At 38.1% G+C, this 24675-nt stretch overlaps 2 protein-coding genes, 2 long non-coding RNA genes and 1 pseudogene across 4 annotated transcripts; 2 read left to right on the forward strand and 3 right to left on the reverse strand.

Annotated features, from left to right (window-relative positions):
• Positions 1-11: 11 nt before the first annotated feature.
• On the forward strand, positions 12-7135 carry LOC139974157 (uncharacterized). Its single transcript, XM_071981101.1, has 4 exons — positions 12-348; positions 4657-4878; positions 5423-5474; positions 7000-7135. Exons 1-3 carry the CDS (start codon positions 320-322, stop codon positions 5472-5474), a joined length of 303 nt encoding a protein of 100 aa, XP_071837202.1. The 5' UTR covers positions 12-319; the 3' UTR covers positions 7000-7135.
• Positions 5588-9106, reverse strand: LOC139974158 (uncharacterized). The gene is made up of 4 exons (XR_011795410.1): positions 8502-9106; positions 7979-8059; positions 6972-7218; positions 5588-6304 (listed from the first exon to the last, which is right to left on the reverse strand). It is a non-coding gene; the product is annotated as an uncharacterized lncRNA (long non-coding RNA).
• A 415-nt stretch (positions 9107-9521) lies between these two features.
• On the reverse strand, positions 9522-9598 carry LOC139974603 (U2 spliceosomal RNA; annotated as a pseudogene).
• Positions 9599-11811: 2213 nt separating this feature from the next.
• LOC139974159 (uncharacterized) lies at positions 11812-14268 on the forward strand. Its single transcript, XR_011795411.1, has 3 exons — positions 11812-11907; positions 13068-13125; positions 14067-14268. It is a non-coding gene; the product is annotated as an uncharacterized lncRNA (long non-coding RNA).
• A 1077-nt stretch (positions 14269-15345) lies between these two features.
• LOC139973948 (uncharacterized) lies at positions 15346-23859 on the reverse strand. The gene is made up of 7 exons (XM_071980840.1): positions 23701-23859; positions 21316-21615; positions 20746-20976; positions 20208-20321; positions 19346-19426; positions 18584-18640; positions 15346-18309 (listed from the first exon to the last, which is right to left on the reverse strand). Exons 1-7 carry the CDS (start codon positions 23789-23791, stop codon positions 18224-18226), a joined length of 960 nt encoding a protein of 319 aa, XP_071836941.1. The 5' UTR covers positions 23792-23859; the 3' UTR covers positions 15346-18223.
• Between the last annotated feature and the right edge of the window lie 816 nt (positions 23860-24675).

Below are 24675 nucleotides of genomic sequence, written 5' to 3' on the forward strand. Positions count from 1 at the left end.
ACACACAATATAGTACGCATATATACACAGCACAGCATAAACAGCATAGCTTATACATATCGCGAAATGGCTGCCGGTGGCATTGACACACAGTGCAGTTGCTGATAGGGATTGTTGCGAGGTTGTTCCAACTTGTAATGGATTTGACGTTTTACCTGTGGAGGAGTTGCGTGATGTTGATGATGGGAATGAAGTCTCCCAGGAGGGAAATAGTGAGTGGCTAGTAGTGGACGAAGTGCGTGGTGATTGTGATGTGATAGAAGATGGTAGTGTGGTTGTTAACAGCGGTCAGTGGGGACAGGAGAAGTCGAAAGCAAGAATGGTATTGTGTGGGGATTCACTAGTACGGTATGTAGACCGAGAGTTCTGCAGTGCGGATAAAGCAAAAAGGGTTTGGGTATGTTTGCCAGGTGCTAAAATCCAGGATGTCAGTAAACGGGTTAACAAAATCGTGTCAGATGAGGAGGTGGTTGTGGTCCAGGTAGGCACCAATAATGTGCAGAAGGAGTCACAAAACATTATTCAGTCTAGGTACCACGAGTTGAAGTGTCGACTAGCATCAACTCGGGCTAAAGTTGTCATATGTAGTTTGTTGCCAAGATTTGACAACAAGGTCCTGTCAGATAAGATTGTAACTTTGAATGGTTTATTGTATAGACTGTGTGCCGACTTCGGCTTCACATTTGTTGACATTTGGTCATCTTTCCAGGGTAGAAGGGATTTGTTCGCCAGGGGATGGTTTGCACCTAGCTAATACTGGGGCCTCGTTGTTTGGTAGGATGGTGAATTACTCTGTTGAACAGCTATGTTTAAACTAAATTGGGGGGCGATGAGGTCAGGAATAATTTTTGATAAGGATTATGTTCCTAGTGGAGGCGATTATAGCGTTTTGAAAGGAAGAAAAGTGATAGTCATAGTTCTAACTTTAGGAGGCATTCTAAGGTACATAGTTTCAGGGATAAAATGAAGATTGTCTTTACCAATGCTAGCAGTATTCGTAAAAATTTAGCTGAATTTACTGTACTTCTTGAGGATCTGAAACCGGATGTGTTTGGTATCACCGAATCTTGGTTAAGGGAGGACATTGATAGTGCTGAGGTTTCTCACCCGGGGTATGTTGTGTATCGTCAGGACAGAAGGGATACTCATAATGGGGTTGGTGGGGACTTTTACTGTATATTAGGGATGACATTGTAAGTGTTGAGAAATATCAGTTGCAAGGGGCTTTTGTTAATTCTGTCTGGTGCGAGTTGTCCACCAACAACTCCAAGAGGTCCAGGGACGTTATCACTGTGGATGTTGTTTACCGCTGTCCTAACAGCAGCGATGATAATGATGTCATGCTGTTTGATTCAATTAGAAAGGCTGCCAAAGGTGATGTTGATATAATGGGTGACTTTAATTTTCCTGACATTAATTGGATAGATGGTTCTAGTAGTAGGAAGGGTAGTAATTTTCTAGATGTTGTGGAAGATTGCTTTTTACATCAACATGTTACTTTCCCTACTAGGGGGGATAACATCCTGGATCTTGTTTTGAGTTTTAATACAAGCAATGTTGCTGATTTGACGGGTCTAGGAAAACTAGGAACTAGTGATCATGATATACTAGCTTTTGATGTTGTTTGCAAAGTCGTAAATTCTGTTAGCAATGAAAAAGTCCCTGATTTTACGAGATCAGATACAGAGGCAATTGAAACTTTACAAAAGGGTACAGATTGGTTTAATTTGTTTAGAGATATGAGTTCTTCTCAGTCTTGGATTTGGTTTGCTGATAAATTAAAGGTCATTATGGAAAATCATGTTCCGTGGAAGAATCGTCGTCGTAAAAGCAGTATGCCTCACTGGATGAATAAGAAAGTTAGATGTGCAATTAGGCAAAAACGTAGAATGTGGAAGTTGTTAAGGAGACTAAATCTGAATCTCTTTTGGCCAAGTTTAAAATTCATCAGCTGAAGGTAGAATGCTTAGTCTCTGATGCAAAATTGAATTTCGAAACAAGCATTGCCCTAAAATTAAGGATTTCCCAAAAGCCTTCTTTTCTTATGTCAGGTCAAAGCAGAAAGTTAAAGATGCAATTGTTTCTCTTAGGGCACCACAGGCTGACAATATAGTTACTGATAGTCAGGATCTTGCAGATCTTTTGAACAACTATTTTGTGTCGGTTTTCACAAGGGAAGATGCGAGTAGTATTCCAGATTTTCAGGGGGGGGGGGGGGCAGTGATAGGCCTAAACTGGATACGGTCTTATTTTCGGATGAGGTTGTCTTGAAGGAGCTGCTTCGTCTAAATGTTTCTAAAGCTTCTGGACCGGATGCAATCCATTCGTATTTGTTGAAGACTTTTGCACACCATTTCTGCGTTCCACTCTCGTTGGTTTTTAGTAAATTTATGGATGAGGGTTATGTTCCTAGGGACTGGAGGTGTGCTAATATTACCCCAATTTTCAAGAAGGGTGATAAGTCTAAGCCCTGTAATTATAGGTCCGTTAGTCTCACTAGTGTAGTAATGGAGTCTATTGTTAAAAGGTCTATGGTCTGTCACTTCAGCAGTCAGTCTTTGATCAGAGAGTCTCAACATGGCTTTTGTCAAAAAAGGTCTTGTCTCACTAATATCCTTGAGTTTATGGAAGATGTAACAAGTTCACTTAATAGGCAGAGGTCTGTAAATGTTGTGTTCCTGGATTTCCAGAAGGCCTTTGATAAAGTTCCCCACCAGCGTCTTTTACTTAGGCTGAAGAGCATGGGTGTCATAGGGAATTTACTGTCTTGGATCGGGAATTGGCTTGGTAATAGGGAACAGAGGGTGGTAATTAAAGGCTGTGCTTCTTCTTGGCAGAACGTTACTAGTGGCGTTCCACAAGGGTCTGTATTAGGTCCCTTGTTGTTTGTTGCCTATATAAATGACATCGACGGAGATATTATGTGTAAAGCTACGAAGTTTACTGATGACACCAAATTGTATTCTGAGGTCTCTTCCAAAAGCGATTCTGAGAAATTTCAAGCGGATTTGGATAAGATTTTTTCCTGGTCTCAGGGGTGGCAAATGCTTTTTAATATTGATAAATGTAAGGTAATGCACATTGGTAGTAGTAACCAAAAGTTTACATACAATCTTAATGTTGTGGAGTTACAGGAGGTCTCTGTTGAAAGAGACCTAGGTATCTACATTGACTCATCTCTGCAACCTTCTAAACATTGTCTTGAAGCTGCTAAAAGAGGTAATAGGGTTTTAGGTATGATCAAGAGGAACTTCAGTTTTCTGAAAGAGGACATCGTAGTTAGGCTTTATAAGCAGTTGGTTAGGCCTCATGTGGAGTATGCTGTGCAGGCTTGGAACCCTTACTTTGCTAAGGATAAGGAAGTACTTGAAAGGGTCCAGAGGAGGGCTACTAGGATGATTAGTTCCTTAAAGGGGGTTCCTTATTATAGGCGGTTACAACTGTTGAATCTCACAACACTGGAGCTTAGAAGGTTACGTGGGGACTTGATCCAGGTTTTCAAGATTGTGTATGATTTCGACAATTTATCCTTTACCGATTTTTTCTTGTTTGCTAACAGTAGTTGTACTAGAGGTCATTGTCTTAAACTCCAAAAGTCGCATAGTAGGATTAATATTCGGCATAACTTTTTTTCTAATAGGGTTGTGAATGAGTGGAATGGTTTGCCTGAGAAAGTTGTACTTGCAAGTAGTGTGAATGGGTTTAAGAATGCTTTGGACAAGCACTTTAAGCATTGTAATCGGGTCTGAGTGTCTGTGTCTTCAGTTTTTTTCTCTCTCTATAGAGTCCTTGATGGGGACTTAATGTCCCTCCTGATCCCTGTTTCTACTAAACTAAACTAAACTAAACTAAACTAGTATTCATATAACGATAGCAAAGAAGGCAGGGAAATGGAGGACATGGTCGACGATCGTGGGGAAGTTTTTCCCTACATGTTCGAACCGGAGACCAGCGAAGAGGAAGCGACATCGGACAGCGATGTCGAAATTGATCGTTTTGACGGAACACAATGCTAACGTAACGCCTAGCGTACAATACTGTATATAGGATAGTTGTGTCACTAGTTTGGCCTAGAACCGATAAATGTTTCCTAACTTTGCTCATACTCTTAGCTAGCCAAGTTGTTGATGGGGCAGCAAAATTAACATGAGAGTGCGGTCGAGTTAAGTTAAGGATGTTACTATTTTCCTTAAAAGTTGTGGTAGCACATGCCCCAGGAACATGTCACACTGACATATTTCATTTGGTTAGTAGATTGAATGAGCCAATTGGAAGAATGCGCAACAAATTAAGAGGTGGTCTATTATTAATTTCCTAGTGCAATTGTAGTGGCAAATTAGTAAAGTTACCACAAATCAGGGAAAGGGTGGGGAGGGACAAGGTGGCACCTCACATCAGCCTTTCGTCATTTCCGCTTAAGCTTATTTCATAACCAGATTTTCTGAATCTAGGGAATGGATTCAGAAGTGGGAAAAAGAGTTGCAAACGAGGCAACATCGGCCTGTTTTATTTTCCTTTCCAGCAATGTCCCAACAGAGGCAAGAACTCTAAAAAGAGGCCACCCCCTCCTTCAATTATAAGGGGCTTCAATTGTAGACAGCCCTTCAGAGTTTTAGCTCTTTATCATTCATTTGAACTGGTTTGCATTGTTTACAGGTGTCATTGTGGCCAGTGTGCTGTGATGCCTACAGCAAGGGAGTGTAGATGCTGCAGGGAAATAGAAAAAGTAAGGAATGTGATGGATGAAGAAGGTGCTGCATGCATCACCTTACACCCAGGATTTGAAGCTGTGTGCCTGAACCCATGGGTGCTACAGACAGCCTACTACGTGTACCGTCAACAGTATGGTGACCATGCACAGGAAAAGAGCATCCTTGAGTAAGTAGAGAATACATTATATATGTTGTAATACTTGTATACCTTTATTCATTGCTCTGACCTGCTGTTGAATGGTGTAACAACACAGAGGGTGTGCTTGTATTCATAGTTTACTTTTGTTGTGAAGGGAATTACATTAAGATATAGATTAGATCAAGAAAATGTGTGCAACATGTTCGAAACCTGCTTCTGATAAGGACATTTGTGCAAAAACAAAAACTGGTGCAATGTCCTTGAGGTTAACCCTTATCATGCTGACTGACATAGTAGTCATTTACACTGACCACAGAACCAATGCCACACAAAAAAATGTCCACCATGCTTGGGCATGATCCATTTACAAATTTTAGTCACCGAGATTCAATGATCAGTTTGTGTAAATTGCATAGCTAGGCCTGAAACTTTAGGGGAGGCAGATTTAGGGGCCAATCAAAATTCTGAAAATCATATGGAGATTTATTTTAAAATTGACGTCCCCAGATGGCTACTAAGCTTTTGTGTGTCTTCATCTTTCATAGCTGGTTTTCATATGATTATTTTACAGGAAATACAGACAGCATACAGACAACTTGTACGGATGTGCTGGCAGTTTTTAGGTAAGGAGGTTCGTGTTGTTCTCCCATCCTGTGCAGTAAGGAGGATTCCAGCAGCTTTTCCATCTGAACAGTATGAGGGGTTTAAATTACCAAGACTGTGAGAATGTGGACTTTGTATGCCAAGTCAAACTATCATTTCTGCAAAGTTTAATGAAACAGCGTTCAGTCCTGTCTGTTTTGTGGCTGAATTGTGAACATTTTGGAATTCCAGCATACATTTTTCTGGTTCATGGTATTAACTACAATCTTGGATGAAGAAATTTTACATTTTCAAAATCACATTTTATCCCATGCGGGGATCAAACAGCAAAATTCTGTTAATTCATTTCGAGAAAAACAAAAAATTGGCAACTGTTTGAAACACCAAATATTAAGTCAGCATGAAATTGAAGTCTAAGCCCTCTATAGAGGAATACTTGTCATTGGAACTTTTGTTTAAATATAATGTTATCATTTAGTTCGTTACAATGGAAACCAGATGTAAGTAAAACTTTAATGTAAGACTTTAGCAACTTCCCTAAAGGTTGGTATCGACCTGTTAATTAACACTGCTCTGCAGCTGTGCCAAAACATCATGTGAACAGACGATTCACAGAGTCGATTGCTCCCCACTTCAATAAAACAAAATTAGAAATTGGGAGGCCATCAACCACTTCAGCAAAGCTTTTGAAATCTGCTTCGGTGTTGCTTTATGGCATCCTCATTGTTCGGATGAACATAGGAGCTTAAAAGTGGTGGTGGCTTTTTTCTAACAGGAACAGGACACTCCTCTCCCAGAGTTCCACTTTTGCAGAAGTTGTGCAAGCAGTCAAAAAGTTTCCATACGTAATCTGTAGAATAGTAAAGATATGAAGAATAATATAATAATAGTTCAAAAAAACACACCGTTTAGAAAGAGACATTCCAATCACTCCATTTCGGTCAATAGTCATGGCACAATGCACAGTTGTCAGTCAAGTCTTTGGATGCCCAACTAAGGCGACAGTTGATACACCTCGATTGGTGTTGATACATGGGTCAGGTTTTACTTGACAACTTGTGCCTGAACAATTCCAATATATTTTTACTGATTACAACAAAACCCTACAACTGTTTGTGCACCTAATATTATGGATTATGTAATCTTCAGCAGGATGTGTGGTCATGTAGACAGAGTAACATCCTGTCCCATCCTCTTGTAATCCATGGTAAAAGAGTGTATAAGATGCAACTTTCACCATTTGTATTCAGTAGCAGATATCCAGCCAAGTGAAGATATAACATACTCTGTTAAATCCAGCTACTTGTTTGTGCCTTTATTTCTTGTTCACATACAGCTGTGACAACTCTACCAGATACAGTATGTATACGCTAATTGAAGTAAAGACTGATGGCCTCACCACACATTCCAGACTGCCCCACAGTGTTGGTGTCAAAAATTAATAATGATCCTCTTTCCAGAAAGTGATAGCGCCAATTGATTTTCCAGACTAATCTACTATCAATCTTAAAAATTACCTTGAAGCATCATCTTTGTCTTGTTCAGATTCATCAGATGAGTGAACTGATGGAGTGTAGTCCGGGTTACCTGGCGGTTTTTCGGTGTATCCCGATGAGGATGCCACAGCAGCAAACGGACCATCATCACCATTGTGAGATGGCCCTGGTTGCTTTGATGGTGTTCTTGTCTCTGTTGGTCCAGTCAGCAACTTCAATGGTGGTAGGGGGACCAGTGAACACTGGACTTCTACATGTGTTATATGCACTGAAAATTAGAATAAACGCTTATTATACCACACACATACAGTAGGCTGCTCTTGGACAGGGGTTAGCTGCCTAGATGGTTCACTTATCTTTTCTCAAGGAGAGCATATCCTCCTACTTTATGTGGCTGCAAAAATATGGGCCACTCACACCATGAGGATTGCAAATGACTTCAGCTTGGTTTCATATAGTATAACTACAATGTAATCTCCCTTCTCTCAGTAACTATAGATGTAGCCTATATATTTTCATGTGAAGCCATCAGGTATAGCCTCCTCAACCACTCTCGTCAGGCAGGCGGATATGATGGATAAATACAATGTATGTTATCCCCTAGTCAGCTTGCCTCGATGTGCAGTTTTAATTGCTATTTTGCTTTCAACAAGTACTGTTTCTAAAATTTTGGCCCCTGTACTCACTTCTGCTATAGAATACTCTATATATGTATGAAAGTTTTCAATTCTTCCTTTCATTACCCTAGCTTACACTTCACCACCACATTTCCGGCCCCACCCCCCCCCCCCATCCATCACTATATTTATGCCTATTTATGGGGACCTTTCGGGCGTAATAATACTGCCTCCTTTTTGTCTGGTAGCTTGCCCCCCATATACATGCCTCGATGTTTTACTGGTGGAGATTCCTTGTATCCCGTTCAAAACTGACTACTTAAATCTTTAATGCCTGTCACCACCCTCCCCTCCCCCATTTTCCAACTGGTTTTTGGTAATTACAAGCACATGTATATAAGATCATGCTACCTTTAGATGGAGATGTACATTCTGCAGAATCCTGCCTTGTATTTTCACTGCAGTTGGTCGGGGTACAGCTTTTAGTTTAATCTAAGTAGTGAAAATTGGGAAAGAAAATAACAAGGAAGTTATGAAAGTTCATTAAAGAAAGCAGTTTGATTTGTTTGAAAGCACTTGTCACAAGCGTTTTCTCTTGTAACAAAAATTGCAGCCCTACCACCAAAAATGGCAAAATATAAGGATGTCATTTACTGTGCAACATATAAGCTATGACTCTGAGAATGAAGATAGGTGGGAGCACATTATTGGGCAAAATGACATGTAAACATCTGATGCTTGTCATTCTGGATTCTTCACGATGTACCACTGATCAAATGCTTTAGTAAACTCTAGCCTACGCCTAACTTGATCGTCACCATACCTAATTAAGGGCCTAACTAAATGAACGAAATTATAAGAATGAGCCTACTGTAAGTTAGTAATAATACTAAGTTAGTCCTTGTAGTAGACCTAGGCCAGAATATACACTTACTTATTTCCGATCCAGCTTCGCAACTACTGGTCTACTTGTTTCTATATCTTCTCGAGTTTTGAAAATACTTTCTTCAAATATAGAAGGAACGGCATTGCCTTGCAGACGGGGAGCTGTTGGTGTTCCAAGTCCAAGTTGCGTGGATAGGCGATAGGAACGAAACTTTAACTAGTGAAGTGCGCACTGCACACATAAGATTCGCTCGAAGGTCCAAGCCAATCTTTACTTAGGCAGCTAGGCTGGCTGAGTGCACTGGTACTAAGCTATCGCTGTATACAGTGTTTGACGAACACGAAACTTTCTTGTACTGTTGTGCACCCATTCTCATATGATATTTTGTTTACTGTCCGTGACGTATTGTTTACGGCTTTGATCTCGGTTAGCATATTAGGCCTATCTAGTTTCGGTAACATTGGCGGTTCCCCCGTGACGTCATTATCTTACGGAATAGGCTTGGTTATTAACTTAATTAAAACAGCAAAGAAACAATCGTGGAACTCCAAATTTGGAATATAGGGTTTTGATATGTAGCTTCTCAATTTTTGCAAGTTTGAAGGGAATCTATTACGTGTCACTTGGCCTTTAAGTCAAAAGCTCGTTCGTGATTTAGTGGCGTCTATTTTTGCGTATATTTTGATATTAGTAATCTTACAGTAGCTGCACTACGTTATGTTATGGCTCAGTGAGTGACCGTTTACTTGATATATATTGACAATGATAGTTAACACAGTTAACACTGGTTTCTCACAGTGCTAACAGTGTTTGGGTTCTGTAATAAGCTAAGATCCCTGTTTACCAACATTTTGACCCATGTCCAGTGCTCATTTGACTTTTAGGTTAACCTTTTAGAGTACAGTTCACCCTTCACATTGTGATTTGACCCTCTATCTTTGAATATGCATGTTTTTGTTAAGAAAAAGTCGCCCAGGAAAGAACCTGGGCACGAAACCAAACTACCAAACGACTGATCCGCTCTCAGCCCTATTCCCCTTGCATCGGGACTGTGGCTGCGTGATCATCAACGGGTGTGCATCACCATTGCCCTCGAAAGGGAACAGATACTACACATGATCTTAGCCAAAAGGCCGAGAAGCATGCATGCATGTGTGCATGCATACCGTACCTCAAAGATAACGGTATGTGTGTCTGTTTATCTCTATGTATTCAACTGGTAAGTATTTATACACTGTACCTTGGAGCCATACTGTAATGTGTAGTACACAGTTTTCTTATCAGATCCTGAAGTAAATATCTTTTTATCTAAAGAATGACAATCTTAGTCAGAGATTTAGCTGATAAATGTTAGAAAGGAAAGGTGAGTGCTGGTAAAGTTTCTCTAGGTAGCTAATCCGTTTTTCAAGACATTCACCTTTAAGATATGTAGACAAGTATGCCTAAGTGGCAGACAAGTAGGTCTAAGTGTTAAGTTTTAATCCATTGTTTTATAAATGATAAAATCGAAACCGAAACACATTCGTTTAACTTCATTATAAATAACAAGAGAATTCTTGGTTGACATTCAATACCATTTGCCCATGACAATATTTTAAATAGTACATTGTCAACACTTTTTGGTAGGCTGTAATATTTAGTCCTCCTCCTCCCCCTTAATTGGGATTTGTGACATTGCATCTGAGTAACTTATTAATGGTCTGTGTGTTGTACAGACTAGACTAAATATAGCCTAGTCACTTTAATTAAAGGAATAACGAAGGCAGGAAGCAAAGAAAATTTATATCATTCAGTAATATCAAAACTAAATAATATTCAGTTTTAAAGTTAACAGTTTTCTGTTGGACTGAATACACTCGCTTTGAAAATTGGCTCCTCATGTCTAACCACAATGCACAGTTAGCCGCCATTGATTATGCAATACGCCTGAAGTTCCTTCTTGATGACGTCAGGGAGAAACAACTCTCGTAACAGTCTTTTACAGTGTGGTATACTAACAGTGGAAAATATTCAGATGTGGTTGATAGGGCTAGAACGTTAGAAGGGCTTGCAATTTCCTATAAGCACAGCGCAGTTTAAAATATTAACGAGGCACCTGTAGGTCAAGTTACGAAAACATCAAGAGTTCTCTTTTCCAATTTTTTTTGGGGTTAAAAAGAGGCATAGGCTACGCTAAAAGAGCACACTGAAGCTAAGCCTATAGTGTACGCTAAAGTAATAGTAACAATGTATCAATGTATATCATCTTCTTCCCTATTTACTCTTTAGTTTTCCCTTGCCTGTAATTCCTTTGCTGTGAATATCGGATGAAAATTATTAGGGTGCGGCCTTGTCATTGAACCTTCTTTGATTTATTTCGGTTTTGTTGAGAAATTCTAATGAAATTGTTGTTTACTGAATGTGCTTTAGTACATCAGTTGTACGGAGAGAGTGCTACTGCTCGATTGAGTTGTTCCTTCCTGACGTCATCAAAGAATGACGGCTTACTGTGCATTGTGGTTAGGCCTTAAGAGCAACTTAAAAGTGCAAGGTGACGATAGTGCGAGGTGACGATAGTGCGAGGTGACGATAGTGCGAGGTGACGATAGTGCAAGGTGACGATAGTGCGAGGTGACGAGAGTGCGAGGTGAAGAGAGTGCGAGGTCACGAGAGTGTGAGGTCACGAAAGTGCGGGTGACGAGAAGGCGGGGTGACGAGAGTGCGGGGTGACGCGAGTTCGAGGTGACGAGAGTGCGGGGTGACGAGAGCACGAGGGGACAAAAGTGCAAGGTAACGAGAGTAAGAGTTGATGAGAGTAAGAGGTGATGAGAAGGCGAGGTGGCTAGCGTGCGAGGTGACGAGAGTGCGAGGTAACGAGAGTGAGACGTGACGAGAGTGCGAGGTGACGAGAGTGCTAGGTGACGAGAGTGCGAGGTGATGAGAACGCAGGGTGACGAGAGTGCAAGGTGACGAGAGAGCGAGGTGACGAGAGTGCGAGGTGACGAGAGTGCGAGGTGACGAGAGTGCGAGGTGGCGAGAGTGCTAGGTGACGAATTGTATCTCCCCAGTTTGGAGAAAATGTGGTTATCCAAAAAAAAATTGCCCCTGCCAATAACATTTGTTTAAGAAACACAACCATACCACAGTTTTATCCATTTTTTGCATTCTCCTCTTACTCATCTCCCCCACCATTCGTCCACCCTTCCCCATCCTCCCCCACACTCCCACCCTCCCCACCCCGATTGATGCCATGGTAACTGTAGTATTTGTAGTACAAATTCTATATGCATATATCGATAATCTGGTCATAGAATCACTGTATGTTGCTTGTGTTTGTCTATTTTTTCCTTAATCGTATTCCTTCATTTGTCTTCCTGACAGTTAATCAGTATCGTGCACTTTACGACTATGAAGCAAGAAAGGAAAAAGATATTGGCTTCAAAAAAGGAGAGATGTTGGATATTTTGAACAACGCGTAGGGTTTTTTCTAAGTTTTGTCTAAATTTACACCAGCTACCCTCTTGATCATAATTACTAGTTTTCTTAAAATTTCTCTTCACATTATAATTCTGAGATATGCATCTCTGATTCATTGTGTGAAACTTAACAGCTCATGGATAATAGTAAGTGTTGAATCCAGGGAATACTTTATCCGGTATCACACTGCAAAGTGCTATACCTAATGATCTAATTGCTGTACAATTGTAAAGATATTGTAGTTTTCTAAACAAGAACTCTGTAAATAAATTATTCAATGGAAGACATAATTCAGAGCCTAGCAATGTGCTATGCAAATTTGAACACTAAACTATTCCCTAAAACTGTCACATTTTTTTGAAGAAATATTAGGATTTTACAACTTGCAATTCAACTATGAATTAGTGAGAGGTTCTCTTGATATTTGGTATTGGGTAGACCCGGAAGGAGCAGAAAATTGAACCCCCGGGTTAGCAGGGGCGTACCTGTACAAAAGTATTGTCAAGTGTTGTATGCCAGGTAGCTAAGAGTGCATGTATATGAGACAGGTAAGTATCATCATTGATGAATATTGGAAACAGTGGCTTTTTGGCTGTTTATTTGGGCACCAGGACCTATAGATACATACAGCTTTACAACTTTTCTGAGGTTTCAGGCTTACGACAACAAAATGTAACATACCAATTCTCTCTATCTCCAAACTATCTCTAACTAAACTCCCATAACTGATAGTATTGTAATTTACCTTTACGCTTGGGTAGCACCCGTTTTTTTTTGGTAAATTAGGAAGTACTAAGATTTAGATTCCCACTCCCTGTGCTAGGTTCCCCCTAAAAATTATTGGTGCTCACGGAGTTTAATGGACTGTCACTTCATTGCAGAAAGTCTTTATGACTAAGCCTGTATTCTTGGAATGACATTGCTTTGTGTACCCAGAAGAAAAAACCACCACAGAACCCATGAGCGGGCTAGGCTGTCCCCAGAAAGAGAGAGAGAGATCTGCAGTGTTCACCTTTTTGTGTATGAAATCGTTCTCTGGGACTACGTCACTAAGTTGTTGACACCTGGTGCCATAGTGGTTATTGAGCAATGCTGGTGTTTCCGGTGATGAGTAAGCCTATCAGCTGGTTCATTTATTTGCTTATTTGGTTTTTGCAGCCGTCCATAGGATGCCGGAGACATCACCATAACAAATAACTTTATAATTTATGTACAGGTACGAACCACTTTGTATTTTCCAGAAGAAAGCTTCTTAGTATAATAATGTTCAGACTCATGTGATGACTCCAAGCACACAGAGATGTTTATGTCTAATTTAATTAAAGTCATACAATCGTTTGATGTACTTTACTATCCATTGTGTAATTTAGTATAACTATGTTTTCAATTGATAATGACATATAGCCAATGTTGTTGATCCCGTTACGATTATTTCTGTATTATGTACAGTTATAACACTAAGCCTATGTATATTAGAATTTGTGGAATCCTGTTTAGCTGATGCATGTTCTGTAGCTCCCTTGGTGTCAGTTCTTGTCAGAGGTTGACCCTTAATAGTATTGTTCATGTGTGGTGGCACCTATGATATGTATATGTATATATATATATATATATATATATATATATATATATATATATATATATATATATATATATATATATATATATATATATATATATATATATATATATATATATATATATATATATATATATATATATATATATATATATATATATATATATATATATATATATATATATATATATATATATATATGAGAGTCTTATCATAAAGGGTATATGCGGTGTTGTATTATTTTAGTATATATTCATTTAGTTGTCTATTAGGTACATGCTGGTAATTGGGTTAGGGCACTTAGCACTTGACTGAGACTTACTCCATAGTGTCCGTCATTGACTGCAACGTCGGCTAGATGTGAGCTTTATTACCTATGTCATGTATTTTATTTTTATTTAGCATTAATGATTAGGATGTAACTATCGTAGATTCGTCTCGAATTGTAGTTGGTACTGAGCCCATTGAATTAGTTACTTTTGATATGTAAGTTGAGGCCACTCGCTTGACAGCCCTCAGCCGTCGATAGGATGTCGGAGAAATCACCATTAGAAAATTGCTTTATCATTTCTGTACAGGTCCTTCGGGTTTGGGTGGGCGTGACTAACACCCTCGTCATAAGATGCCCCTTTTCCACCAAGCCATGATGTTCCCCAGGCCGTACAGACGGCCGCGCGGGTCTAGAGAGGGAGGGACCCCCTACCACCTACTAGTGTGATATCCGGAAAGAAGATATTGATAGTTAAATATTTTATGATGAATACAAGAAATTTGTTGTTCTCCATTACTATACCCTTTTCGCTTCTTTCTTTACTTCTTAGTTATGAATAAATACATTGCATAGCAATACATATGTTTTTTTTTGTGTAAATCTATTTGTTTGTGTGTTGTCTCAGACCAGCCAGTAGTTACAGAAGTAGTAAAGTAGGGTCCATGTATGTCACGAGGCGCATTGTCGATATATTTGTACTGAAAGACCGTGTATCTCGGTGCAGGTAGTTGACCCCATTACAGCCGAAGAACCCCTGCTTCCCTTAAGACTAGTGTCCTCTTGGTGGGAGCGATGAACTTGGGGTTACACTTGTTCTGACATTAATTATTGATTTGACTCATTGTCGCTTCCATGAAAATTTCGAAGCAGGCTATCCAGAAACAACTCACAGTCTTGGAAAGTCAAATGTTACCTTCCGAAACGAGAGTCGCTTCCTTATATGGTCTTTCGTTGGCGTTCGAGAGAATCGCCAACACATGTAGCCTATTTAGAGACATTCACTGGAAACAACAACCGGAAATGATGCTGTACCTCTGTTTTGCCATTAAAGGAATTGTGATCATACAATTTTCAGAAAGAAACTAGTAGCTATTTAATCAGAATTTTCTTAAATTCTTTGTTCATACAAGTTTTGAAGAAAGAGAAGGATCAAGACTTTTTCAGAATTGACAGATTACCCTTTTTTTCGTCTTTCATGTATGGTTGTTAAGTCTTATTTCCTTAACATATTTCAGATGACGTTGTTACTTGTCAAGGCTTTTTGTATACAGCTGGGTAGATGATGGGTTTTGCAGGATCTGAAGTAAGGAGAATGTTGTGGTTGATATGCTGAATAGGAGGAAGATTAAGGTGGAAAGTAACAGCAAGAGGGAGCTTGCCGTCACATTCTCTTCCCCTTTTGAACTTCACTGCTGATGTAGATGATCTGTTCCCCCTTTAACTTCTAACCATACACACATTCAGCATAGCACTTTCAAATTTAACCTTCCAAATATAATCCCCCTTCGCCTCCCCCTCCCCTCCATCTTCCATTGTCTTTTCTGTGCAGTTTGGTAGATAGAGCACAAAGCTGGTCGTCCTGGGGTAAATGGTTTGACTATCATTGCAATCAAACATTTTGACTAATTTCATAAAGATATATGATTACATTTCATAGATTCAAAAGTTTGCCAAAGAAAGGCTACATTTTCTCATAAATAAATAAAAGGTAAAACTTTAAATAAGATTATCAGCATTTAACATTTCAGTTGTCTTTTATTGCAGGACGATGATAAATAGTACCACACATTGTATGAACATTTGTTTACTATGTACTGACTTATACCTGCTAATGTTTGCTTATATAGAAGAAGTCTTGTGGAAGCTATGGTATTGAGTTCGTTCCCTCGCTTCACTGTTGTACGGTTAAAACACGAAAGATTGTAGGATTTATGATTTTTTTTGTTGATGTTCTTGTTTCTTTTCATCTGTTTGTGTCGTAAATTGATCGCAATAACCATATAGTAACAACACTGCAGTAGTATCTTATATGAACCTACTATGTATGCACCGCCGACTTCTCTTCCAAAGTCCCGCTGAAAAGCTTCAACATTTAGAATGATTGAGGCGAGGGAAGACTCATGTTTACTCTATCTATTAATTGGCTGATTAAAACAAGCAAATCACAAACTAGAGTGTAAATGACAGACTTAGAAAAGATAAAACTAAAATGATGATGCTATTCTGCTTTAGTCTATTCTCAGAAAATAAGCATAGCACAGCCAAAATATAGCAAACCTATATGCTCCTCGTTTCCGTAATTTCAATGCACCAACGTACACATTATTGTAAGTACTTGTTCACGCAATTAAACCTTTCATGCAACCACAAACGTACCTACATGCTTAGCATGTTTGCGGTAAACGTTGTTTACTTTTAATGCCCAATTTCCCGAACCTTATACAACAATTCAAGAACTATTTTATAGTGTGAGGATGCTTCAGAATGCAACATTTGAAGTCCAAAATGCTTTTTTGATTTTTGTTATTAGAGAGGGAGTGTGTTTCGTCGTATCTAGGGCCAAATCCATTGGATTTTTAAATCGCGAATGGGCCACTGCTATTCTTGATTCAAAGTTAGGCCATATACATAGAAATACAAACGTCTATAAGGGTGCGGTTTTGACATCAAAAACCTGCATAAATAAAAACAAAATGGTTTACAATTAGATATTCTGGCTACTTTAATCGACAAGCCAGCCGATATCCAGAGCTCCGTTATGTTAACGGTAATGGATCAAAACGGCTCAGTGGCATCCATCTTAGTATGAATATTCTTAAACACCTTTCCCGCCACCTAGTCAAGCGCGCCATTGAAAATGCAAAGTATTTCGACGGGCGTTTCTAGACAATTAAAAGAACACTGACAAAGATTGCACTTAATATTTTCCAATATAATGTCTATAGTTGTGTTCATCTGTATGGATTACCTCCGCTACTTTATTTGCATTTACCTTTCCCTACATTGTAATCTTCCTAGTGTTCAGTGACTCTGTGTCTATAAGCCCCATTGTTTGATTGTTTCAAGTTCTGCTAAAGTGCAGCACACTGTTCAATTTGTGATCTCTGGTAGGCTATTAAAACAAGCTAGTTAGGTAGGAGAGCCACCTAAGTCACGTTGGACCTTGTATATATTAATATTTCATTTCTCATATACTTGTTTTATTTCGCTTTGTTATGTAGCTTACTCAATGCAGGAAATGGTCGACCCCTTGTCCCTTCGTTGATAGTTATATTGTAATTACTGAGTTTTTAAAAACATAAGTAGTGTATGCTGAACATTTACCAAGACGCTCAAAGCTGCTATACATCTACAGTAGTGACAAACCAGAATATGATATATATTATTTGTATTAACTTACAAACAGTATTAAGGTTACCAATGTAATATACATATATATATACATTGCAAGTGAGGAACTGGTTGATAACTGTGCTAGACGAAGCAGGTAGACGATTCTGTTACACGCCGGTACCCCACTCTTGGTCCTGAGACTCGAGGGAGCGGTGTAGATATACCCCCTCCCCCTTCGCCACTAGAAAGTACTCGCAGACTGAAGGACCAATGCAATGTGAATGAGATGCATGGTCACGTCTCTGTATTAGTAGATTAAGTAGTATTAGTAGAATCTGAGCCTTGTATTATAATGACTGTTCATAGTTAATGTCTGTATTTAGTATTGCTCTTGTATTAAATGATTGGTAAATAAATACTATTTACCCTGAGTGGTACCAGAAGAATAGTGTGTTTGTATTCATTTTGATATACTTGAACTTAATTCCTTTGAAAGTTAGACGCCACATTGTACTAGCTGAGCTCCGCTTCCCTCGATCAACTGTACCTAGTGGTTGCATTACAATCACATCCCTGTTCTTGAACTATGTGCCCCATTACGAAAACATAACAGTTATTGTTGATGATGGATAATAAAATGAATCTCCAAATACATTTACAAAACCATTTAATCATATTCAAAAATATGTTTGAAATGGTGAGAAAGTCGTCTATTTTTCGTAAAAAAAGTATCACCTGATCATACTTGGATTAAACTAATAGAAAACTTTAAATTTAGCATAGAAAGTTGCATCTGTTCTTATAAGTGATTATAAGTGATAAGAATTATAATACTTATGGTTATGTAACCCAAGCTATTTAATTAATATCTCATAATATCTTTAATCATTATCATTAATATCTAAAAAGATGAATGAAATCGGCAACTTGTATAAACACATGAAATTTCGACACTAGAATGGAGTTACTAAAATGTTGGATAAGTAATTTGTTTATAAGTAAAAGATAAAAGAAAATATGTGGTTAAACAGTGATAACGAAAATATATAAAAATTAGAGAAATATGTTTGATTAGTTTTTTCAAGTTAAAGCTTAAGTATGAATAAAACGTATAGCTGTGTGTTTAACTTCTCACTGAAATATCTTCAGCAACGAAAGTGAGGTAATTATTGACATCATGACCAGGGACGCTGATGACGTAAACAATTTAGGTGTCCCTAAAAGTGAGAGTAAAGAAAACCGAAAGAGAATTATAAATTGAAGTTCACCATAGGGACGGTTTTAGTTCTTATGTATAATGTTCATATGATATAGTTCAACGCAATCTATAATCCATATTTAATTCAAACTTTTCAGTGCAAATGCATCTTTAAATCACTGGTAAAACATCAATTATTTTCACATTTCGCTTCTTGCTAATAATTTGACATCATTTGATTTAATCATCGGGTAAATCTCACCAGGGATTAATTAACACATCTCTGTTCTTACCACTTTCTTTTAAAGATTCAGTCTGGGTCCTTTGTTTGGTGCTCCGTTGTACTGGGTCTGTTCGTACCAAAAAACAAAAAACAAAAAATGAGCTTCAACTGAATTTTATTAATACATGATTGGAGTGAGATAACGTTAATATATATATGCATACCAACATAAAAAAAACTGTCATGGCGTCAATTTAAGAGGAAATCAAACTATAAATGATTTCATAACATTCAATATACTTTACATTAGGTTCAGAAGCTCTACCTTAACTATCATTAGCTCATATTACCCGTATAAAATATATAATTCATTTATAGTTAAACTACAAGAAATACCTTATATAAGTTCAGACTAACAGGAATGACTAGAAATTAACAAATATTTTTACAGCAAAATATGTCGAAATATCTCTTCCCTGCCATTTCTGAAGTTGCTTCGAATGAAACTTGGATATGATCCCTTCTGTGAAGAGCTGAATAGATAAGTACGTATAGTACGTTACATGCAGTCCTGTGGTAGTTGGTTCTACTCCCTTTGCTATCAAAAATGCCTTTCGTCCTTTCCAAAAGGCAAATAACCCAGAGATTTCAAAACATTGAAAGATATTGAATGAAGGTAACCTTTCCCGATAAAGAATACAAGTGAAGCTTTAGATATTAATACCATTGGGCATTTATGAACTTGTTTACGTTTACGTTTATTGTAGCGCTGGGGATAAACGCCAGTGTCCAAAAAATAAGAAATTATTTCAATATTAAGATGAACTTATACCTGTCAATGTTGGCTTAGAGGAGGTCCTTGTGGAAGCTTTGGTATTGAGTTCGTTCCTTTTTTTCGTTGTTGTAGGAATCACTATAGTAAAGTAAAACGAAAGATTATATTATGGATCTTCTAAATATATAGTGTGATCATTAGGGTCAACAAGGTGCAAACGCAATTGTTTTCTACAGTTGTGTATAAATGATTGGTTGCATTGGCGATGAACTGTGCATTTATCAGACTGCAGTGTATGTGCCAAATGCTTTCCTTTCCTCGAATTGTACTGATACCACCATTTAGACAGATGTGACGTCTTTGTCATATGGACTTCAGTATAGATCAAATGTTAGGACACTGCCACGCACCTTTCGATGGTGCAAACAGAAATCCGGAGCAAACTATAAAAAAGGGAACACAACATTGCCTTCCTAACCAACATTTGTTGTCCTATGGTAAGATGTTACTCTAAATACAACTCCTTCAACTGGTGCGTTTATCTATTCCACTGTATGCAACGACATGGTTGAAGCACGACTGTTTTTCGTTTCCACAATTAAGATACGGGCATACAAGGAGAATCGGTCTACTACTAACAGACAATGTAGACATACCCTGTTCAGCATGTCGTAAACCTTGTATGCACTTTCATCAATTGGAGAAAGTCAACCTCCAGCATGTTATTGAGAACTGGCCAATGAAACATAGCCTATAATAAACGCCAAAAAGCATTACTGTTTAATCTGTGACGAAACTGATGTAGGCTAATGCTTAGTTTGAAAACGTTTCATATATCTACTTGTTTGGACCATCCATAGCAATTGGCCATATAAGAACTTCCTTTATGCCACATTTGTATTGCGTATCATTACAGTACCTCCCTGTCCTTTTGTTGTAGAATGAACGATAACTTGTGTTGTAGTTTCAGTCTTTATTGGGTGAGTTGTGGATGTCCGTTTCTGCATTGTTACCTTCGGTGTAGTAGAAGGAACTGTAGGAAAGAATAACGAGGAACTGCTTTTAAAAACGATATTATAAAAACAACGTTTTTATAAAATATGGTGAACTTGAAAATGTATTGTTGGGCAAAATGTGGTCCTATTGACCTTTGTAGTTAGAATGGAACACAAGTTTCATAATTAATGCCTTAATAACGAAGGGTTCCCAGGATGAAAGCCTTTTGTATTAACCATTTGTAAAACATAACCCAAACATTAAACTGCCCTTCTGGTTTTGCCATAGCTTCTTGAAGCTTGACCACACATAAGCAAAATCTTGATAAAACAAATATGTATGTTCATTTTTAATTTCTCATCTCGTTTTATTAACCAGCCATTTAATTTTGAACACTGTAATATATGAATCACTGATGTCGTTTCCAACATGTGTTACAAGTCACGTTACCATGACTGTACCTCTTTGAGCCCGTGTAGGTAGTTTTGGAGTGTCTGTGACGATAGCAGTATTGCATACAGGGCTCATTCCATTCCATACATGCTGTGCTGTGTTGTAGTTGTAGCCACAAGTAAGAAACTCTTCACCAAGAAGCCTATATCCCGGGTTACATCTAAATCTTGCAACAACACCATTTTGATCGACTTCACCGTTAGCTAGTGATGGCATAGTGTTGCATAAAGTATCATTTCCTGTAACAAAAGGAAAGTGAATGAAACGAGTTGTTCAATCCAGCATGGTCAAAAAACTTAAACTTTGAAACTTAAACGGGACTCAAACCCAGGCGTCTAACTTGATAAACGGACACTCTAACCATGTTTGAAACCAGTAAGGAAGGTCTTTGTCACCATTTGTGAATCCTAAGGCCGGATCTCGAAAAGGGATATATTTTGAACGAACCTTTGTTAGGCCTAAATGAATGCAATTTAAAACAGTAAGATAGATAGACAGAAGGATGGAATGATAGATGGATGGATGGATGGATTGGTATTCTGCAATAAATCACTATTAAGTCTAAACTATAGACTTACTTCGGAACACCCTTATTGATTCATCAGATCCACACTTCTGCTCACGATCTCCAGGACATGTACCGCTGCATCGGTTTTCACTCAGAGGTCCATATCGAGCGTAATCTGCATCCGATCTACCACAGAAGCAAAACGGCGCTGATAATCCAAAGTAGGCGTAGGCTTTGCCTCCATCACTGTCGTTGCACGATTGGAAACAGTAATCCACAGTTAACCTGTTCGGAATGTATCCACCGAAGTCATGGAGTGCCTTCTCTTCAAAAGGTTTCACATCCTTGTAACATCCAAGGTATACGTAACCTGTGATATACAAGTATATGTCATACGGTATCTAGCATAAACTCGAACACGACAATCATGTAATGGGAATGGATTTTGCATATCTTCCTTTGTATTGCATCCCGCATCTCCCTAGTAGCTCGTAACGGTTTATGATATTATCTCAGGGTAGGAAGATCGTCGCAGCAATTCATTTAGTTAACATTTAAATGAATATGCATATGGAATAACAGGAGAAATTTACATATTCTACATACGTCTCTAATATTTAGATAATCATTTGATATTAACACCCCTTCACTAATCCAGAAACTTTAAGGATATAATGTCAAATGTTTCTCAACGCTTTATGTTTCCTTTTTAACATTGTATCATGTTCTCGAGATACGTCTGGAATGTTCATTTAGCGGCAATGTACCCTCTAAGAATATTGTCTTCTTCTGTGGATAATTTATTTGTGTGGCACAACCGGCAGCAAAACAGACAAATATATATCAACTGTAATGAGATGGTACTCTTTATGTTGGTGACAGTTAATTTACTAAATATATAATTTTAAAGCTTCCTGTCTTCCCGAATAATCATTCAATCACGGTTTTGTTTTAAAACAACTTACAAACATGTTTTGAAAGGTCAAAGATTAATATATTCCTTTAATGTGGAAACATTCCATTGAATCTTATGATTATCAATTAACCCGCAGAATGGATTTTGTTATTGATTACATAGGGAAGGTTAGTAAGTATCCTGTTATCATTGCTAAGAGGTTTCTACCCGGAACTTTGCACGAGCTTTTCCAGTATATATATACAGTATGACCTTGAACAATGAACGTAGGCGATGCAGTAGACAAAGTAATCTACTTTTCAAAACAAAATCATAGTTCATATCAAAACGGTCCCTTTCTTTTTGACATGCATATTGTGACGCTATTCGTAAAACGAAAGTCCATCCCATAGCTTTTCTATACATCCTTACCAAATAACAGCGGTCATTGCACTCAAATTAGTAAAAGAAAAAAAACATATATTATATCAGTGGTTGACCAAGTAGGTTGTGTGGCACTTATTTTATTGACGCCAACGCCCATGTAGACGAGGGAGTACAACTTTTAATAGCGGAATAGTGCAATATGAGGCACGTTGAGGCTAGAAGTTACGTTCATAAATACGTTTACATGCAGGAGGTTTGCTATAATAACTGCTTCAAAACTTTGGTGGGGTTGACAAATGGATGGGTATCCGGCCCAACTCATGGATTTGCGCCTGTAAAATAGGCCCTGGTCTTCTAGTCGTTTTTACTACTATACTTATCAAAACATATTCCTTAATTGAATGCAAAGTGTTTTAGAACTTTAAACGATGTATTGATAGTTCAGATAATGGGAAAATTTTAGCTATGAGATCCGTTGTCTCATTTGATGGAGGTTGAAAGAAAACGCTTACACCTGAAGATATTTTGGCTTTTAAAAATCATGTCAGACGGACGTTGTCATTTTGTCAGCGTTTCAAGACAAAGTGTCAGTAGGAATAAACTTTAATTTACATTATGAACATGTTAAAGGTTTATTACAACTGAGTAAAAACTATATTGACAGTTATTAATATTGACAATTTATGTGCCTGACCATGATAAACATTTCGAAAAAAATACAGATTAATACCGCGTTAGTCAAAGCAAATAAGTATTTTTTAACTAGTGAGTGATTCATGTAGTTCAATGTTGTGATATTTAGATTTGCTTAATGCTCTACTTCCGCTATATACGATAGAAGCAATCAAAATTCAATGAGAGAGAAAATATACTTTAACTTATTACAGTACTTTCCTCGTAATTAAATGACATGATTTTATTTCTTTATTTTAAGGCAGATATAGTAATACAAACTATGTTATAGATAAATCTAGCGATTGTCGTTAAATCAGGAGAGACTTACATGAATGGAGGGAGTTACGCACCTAGGACGATTCATGTATTAGATAACTGTAAAAGCATAGCCGGCTCTAGACGAAATATCTGTTTATATATACACATATAAATATATTCAGACCAAGAAGGTATCCAAATTGTGATTGCTATGATGAGCTTGTTTACATATCACATTACCTGTTTGTGACCAGCTGCATGGAATTCCGATCAATAAAAACAGAACCGTGATCTTCGAAATCATCATGATATGGTTGGAATGTGATGGCATGATGATAAGTAAGCATTATTTACTTGCAACAGTGTTAACAGTGCAGTTGTGCAACAAACTACTTAGCATGCTTTCACTTTCATAACTAAACAGCTCTAAAGCAGTCCATTATTATTCTCTTCAATTATTTACTGTTTAAAGTTATATTTTAACAATGTATGCGTGCTAACTCTGTTAATTGTTAGTTATTGTTGTGACAGTTTTGTTATGTTGGGTGCACCCGGTCAGTGCGTGTAAGAAAGGTCACGGCTGATGAGGTTAGCCATATGTTAAGTTACGTAACGTGTTAAAGGCACCGAAAGAAACAGTGTAGTGATATTGTGAGCGCTACTAATGGTTCTTGGAGTAGCAGGGTTGTTGATAAGTCTGAGAAAATTCACGGTTATATACCGGCTGCACGACACAGCAATTGGCAGGTGAAAGGTATCGGAAATAGTAGATTTATGGAGATACTAATGGTGTTATGGTACCGTAGTATTTGACATTTAACAACAGAGAGAAAGTAAAGAGTTATTAACCCTCTTGTTCATGCTTTGTTCAATTGTGTCAGATGTGTTAGAAGAGGAGTTTCAACGTTACAAGGGCGTAGGAACCGGGGGGCTGGGGGGGGGGGGCGCCAGCCCCCAAGTGAAAAATGTGGAGGGGCTGAAGTATCATTCCGCCCTCCCGCTTCGCAAGTCAGAAAACCCCTTTTTCATCCAAATGGGAAAAAAATCTCATTTGGAGCACCAAATTGCATCTTAGGCCAGGTGAAAATACAAAATTAAGTTTACAAAATGGAGTGGGAGTTGAAGTGTGCTATAGTGCACCAAATTGCATCTGAGGCCACCTGGAAATGCAAAAAATTCCAAAGGGGAGGGGGACACCCCCTCCTTAAGACCCCT

The sequence above is a fragment of the Apostichopus japonicus genome, chromosome 9 (genome assembly GCF_037975245.1).
Source record: "Apostichopus japonicus isolate 1M-3 chromosome 9, ASM3797524v1, whole genome shotgun sequence".
Classification (NCBI taxonomy): Eukaryota; Metazoa; Echinodermata; class Holothuroidea; order Aspidochirotida; family Stichopodidae; genus Apostichopus; species Apostichopus japonicus.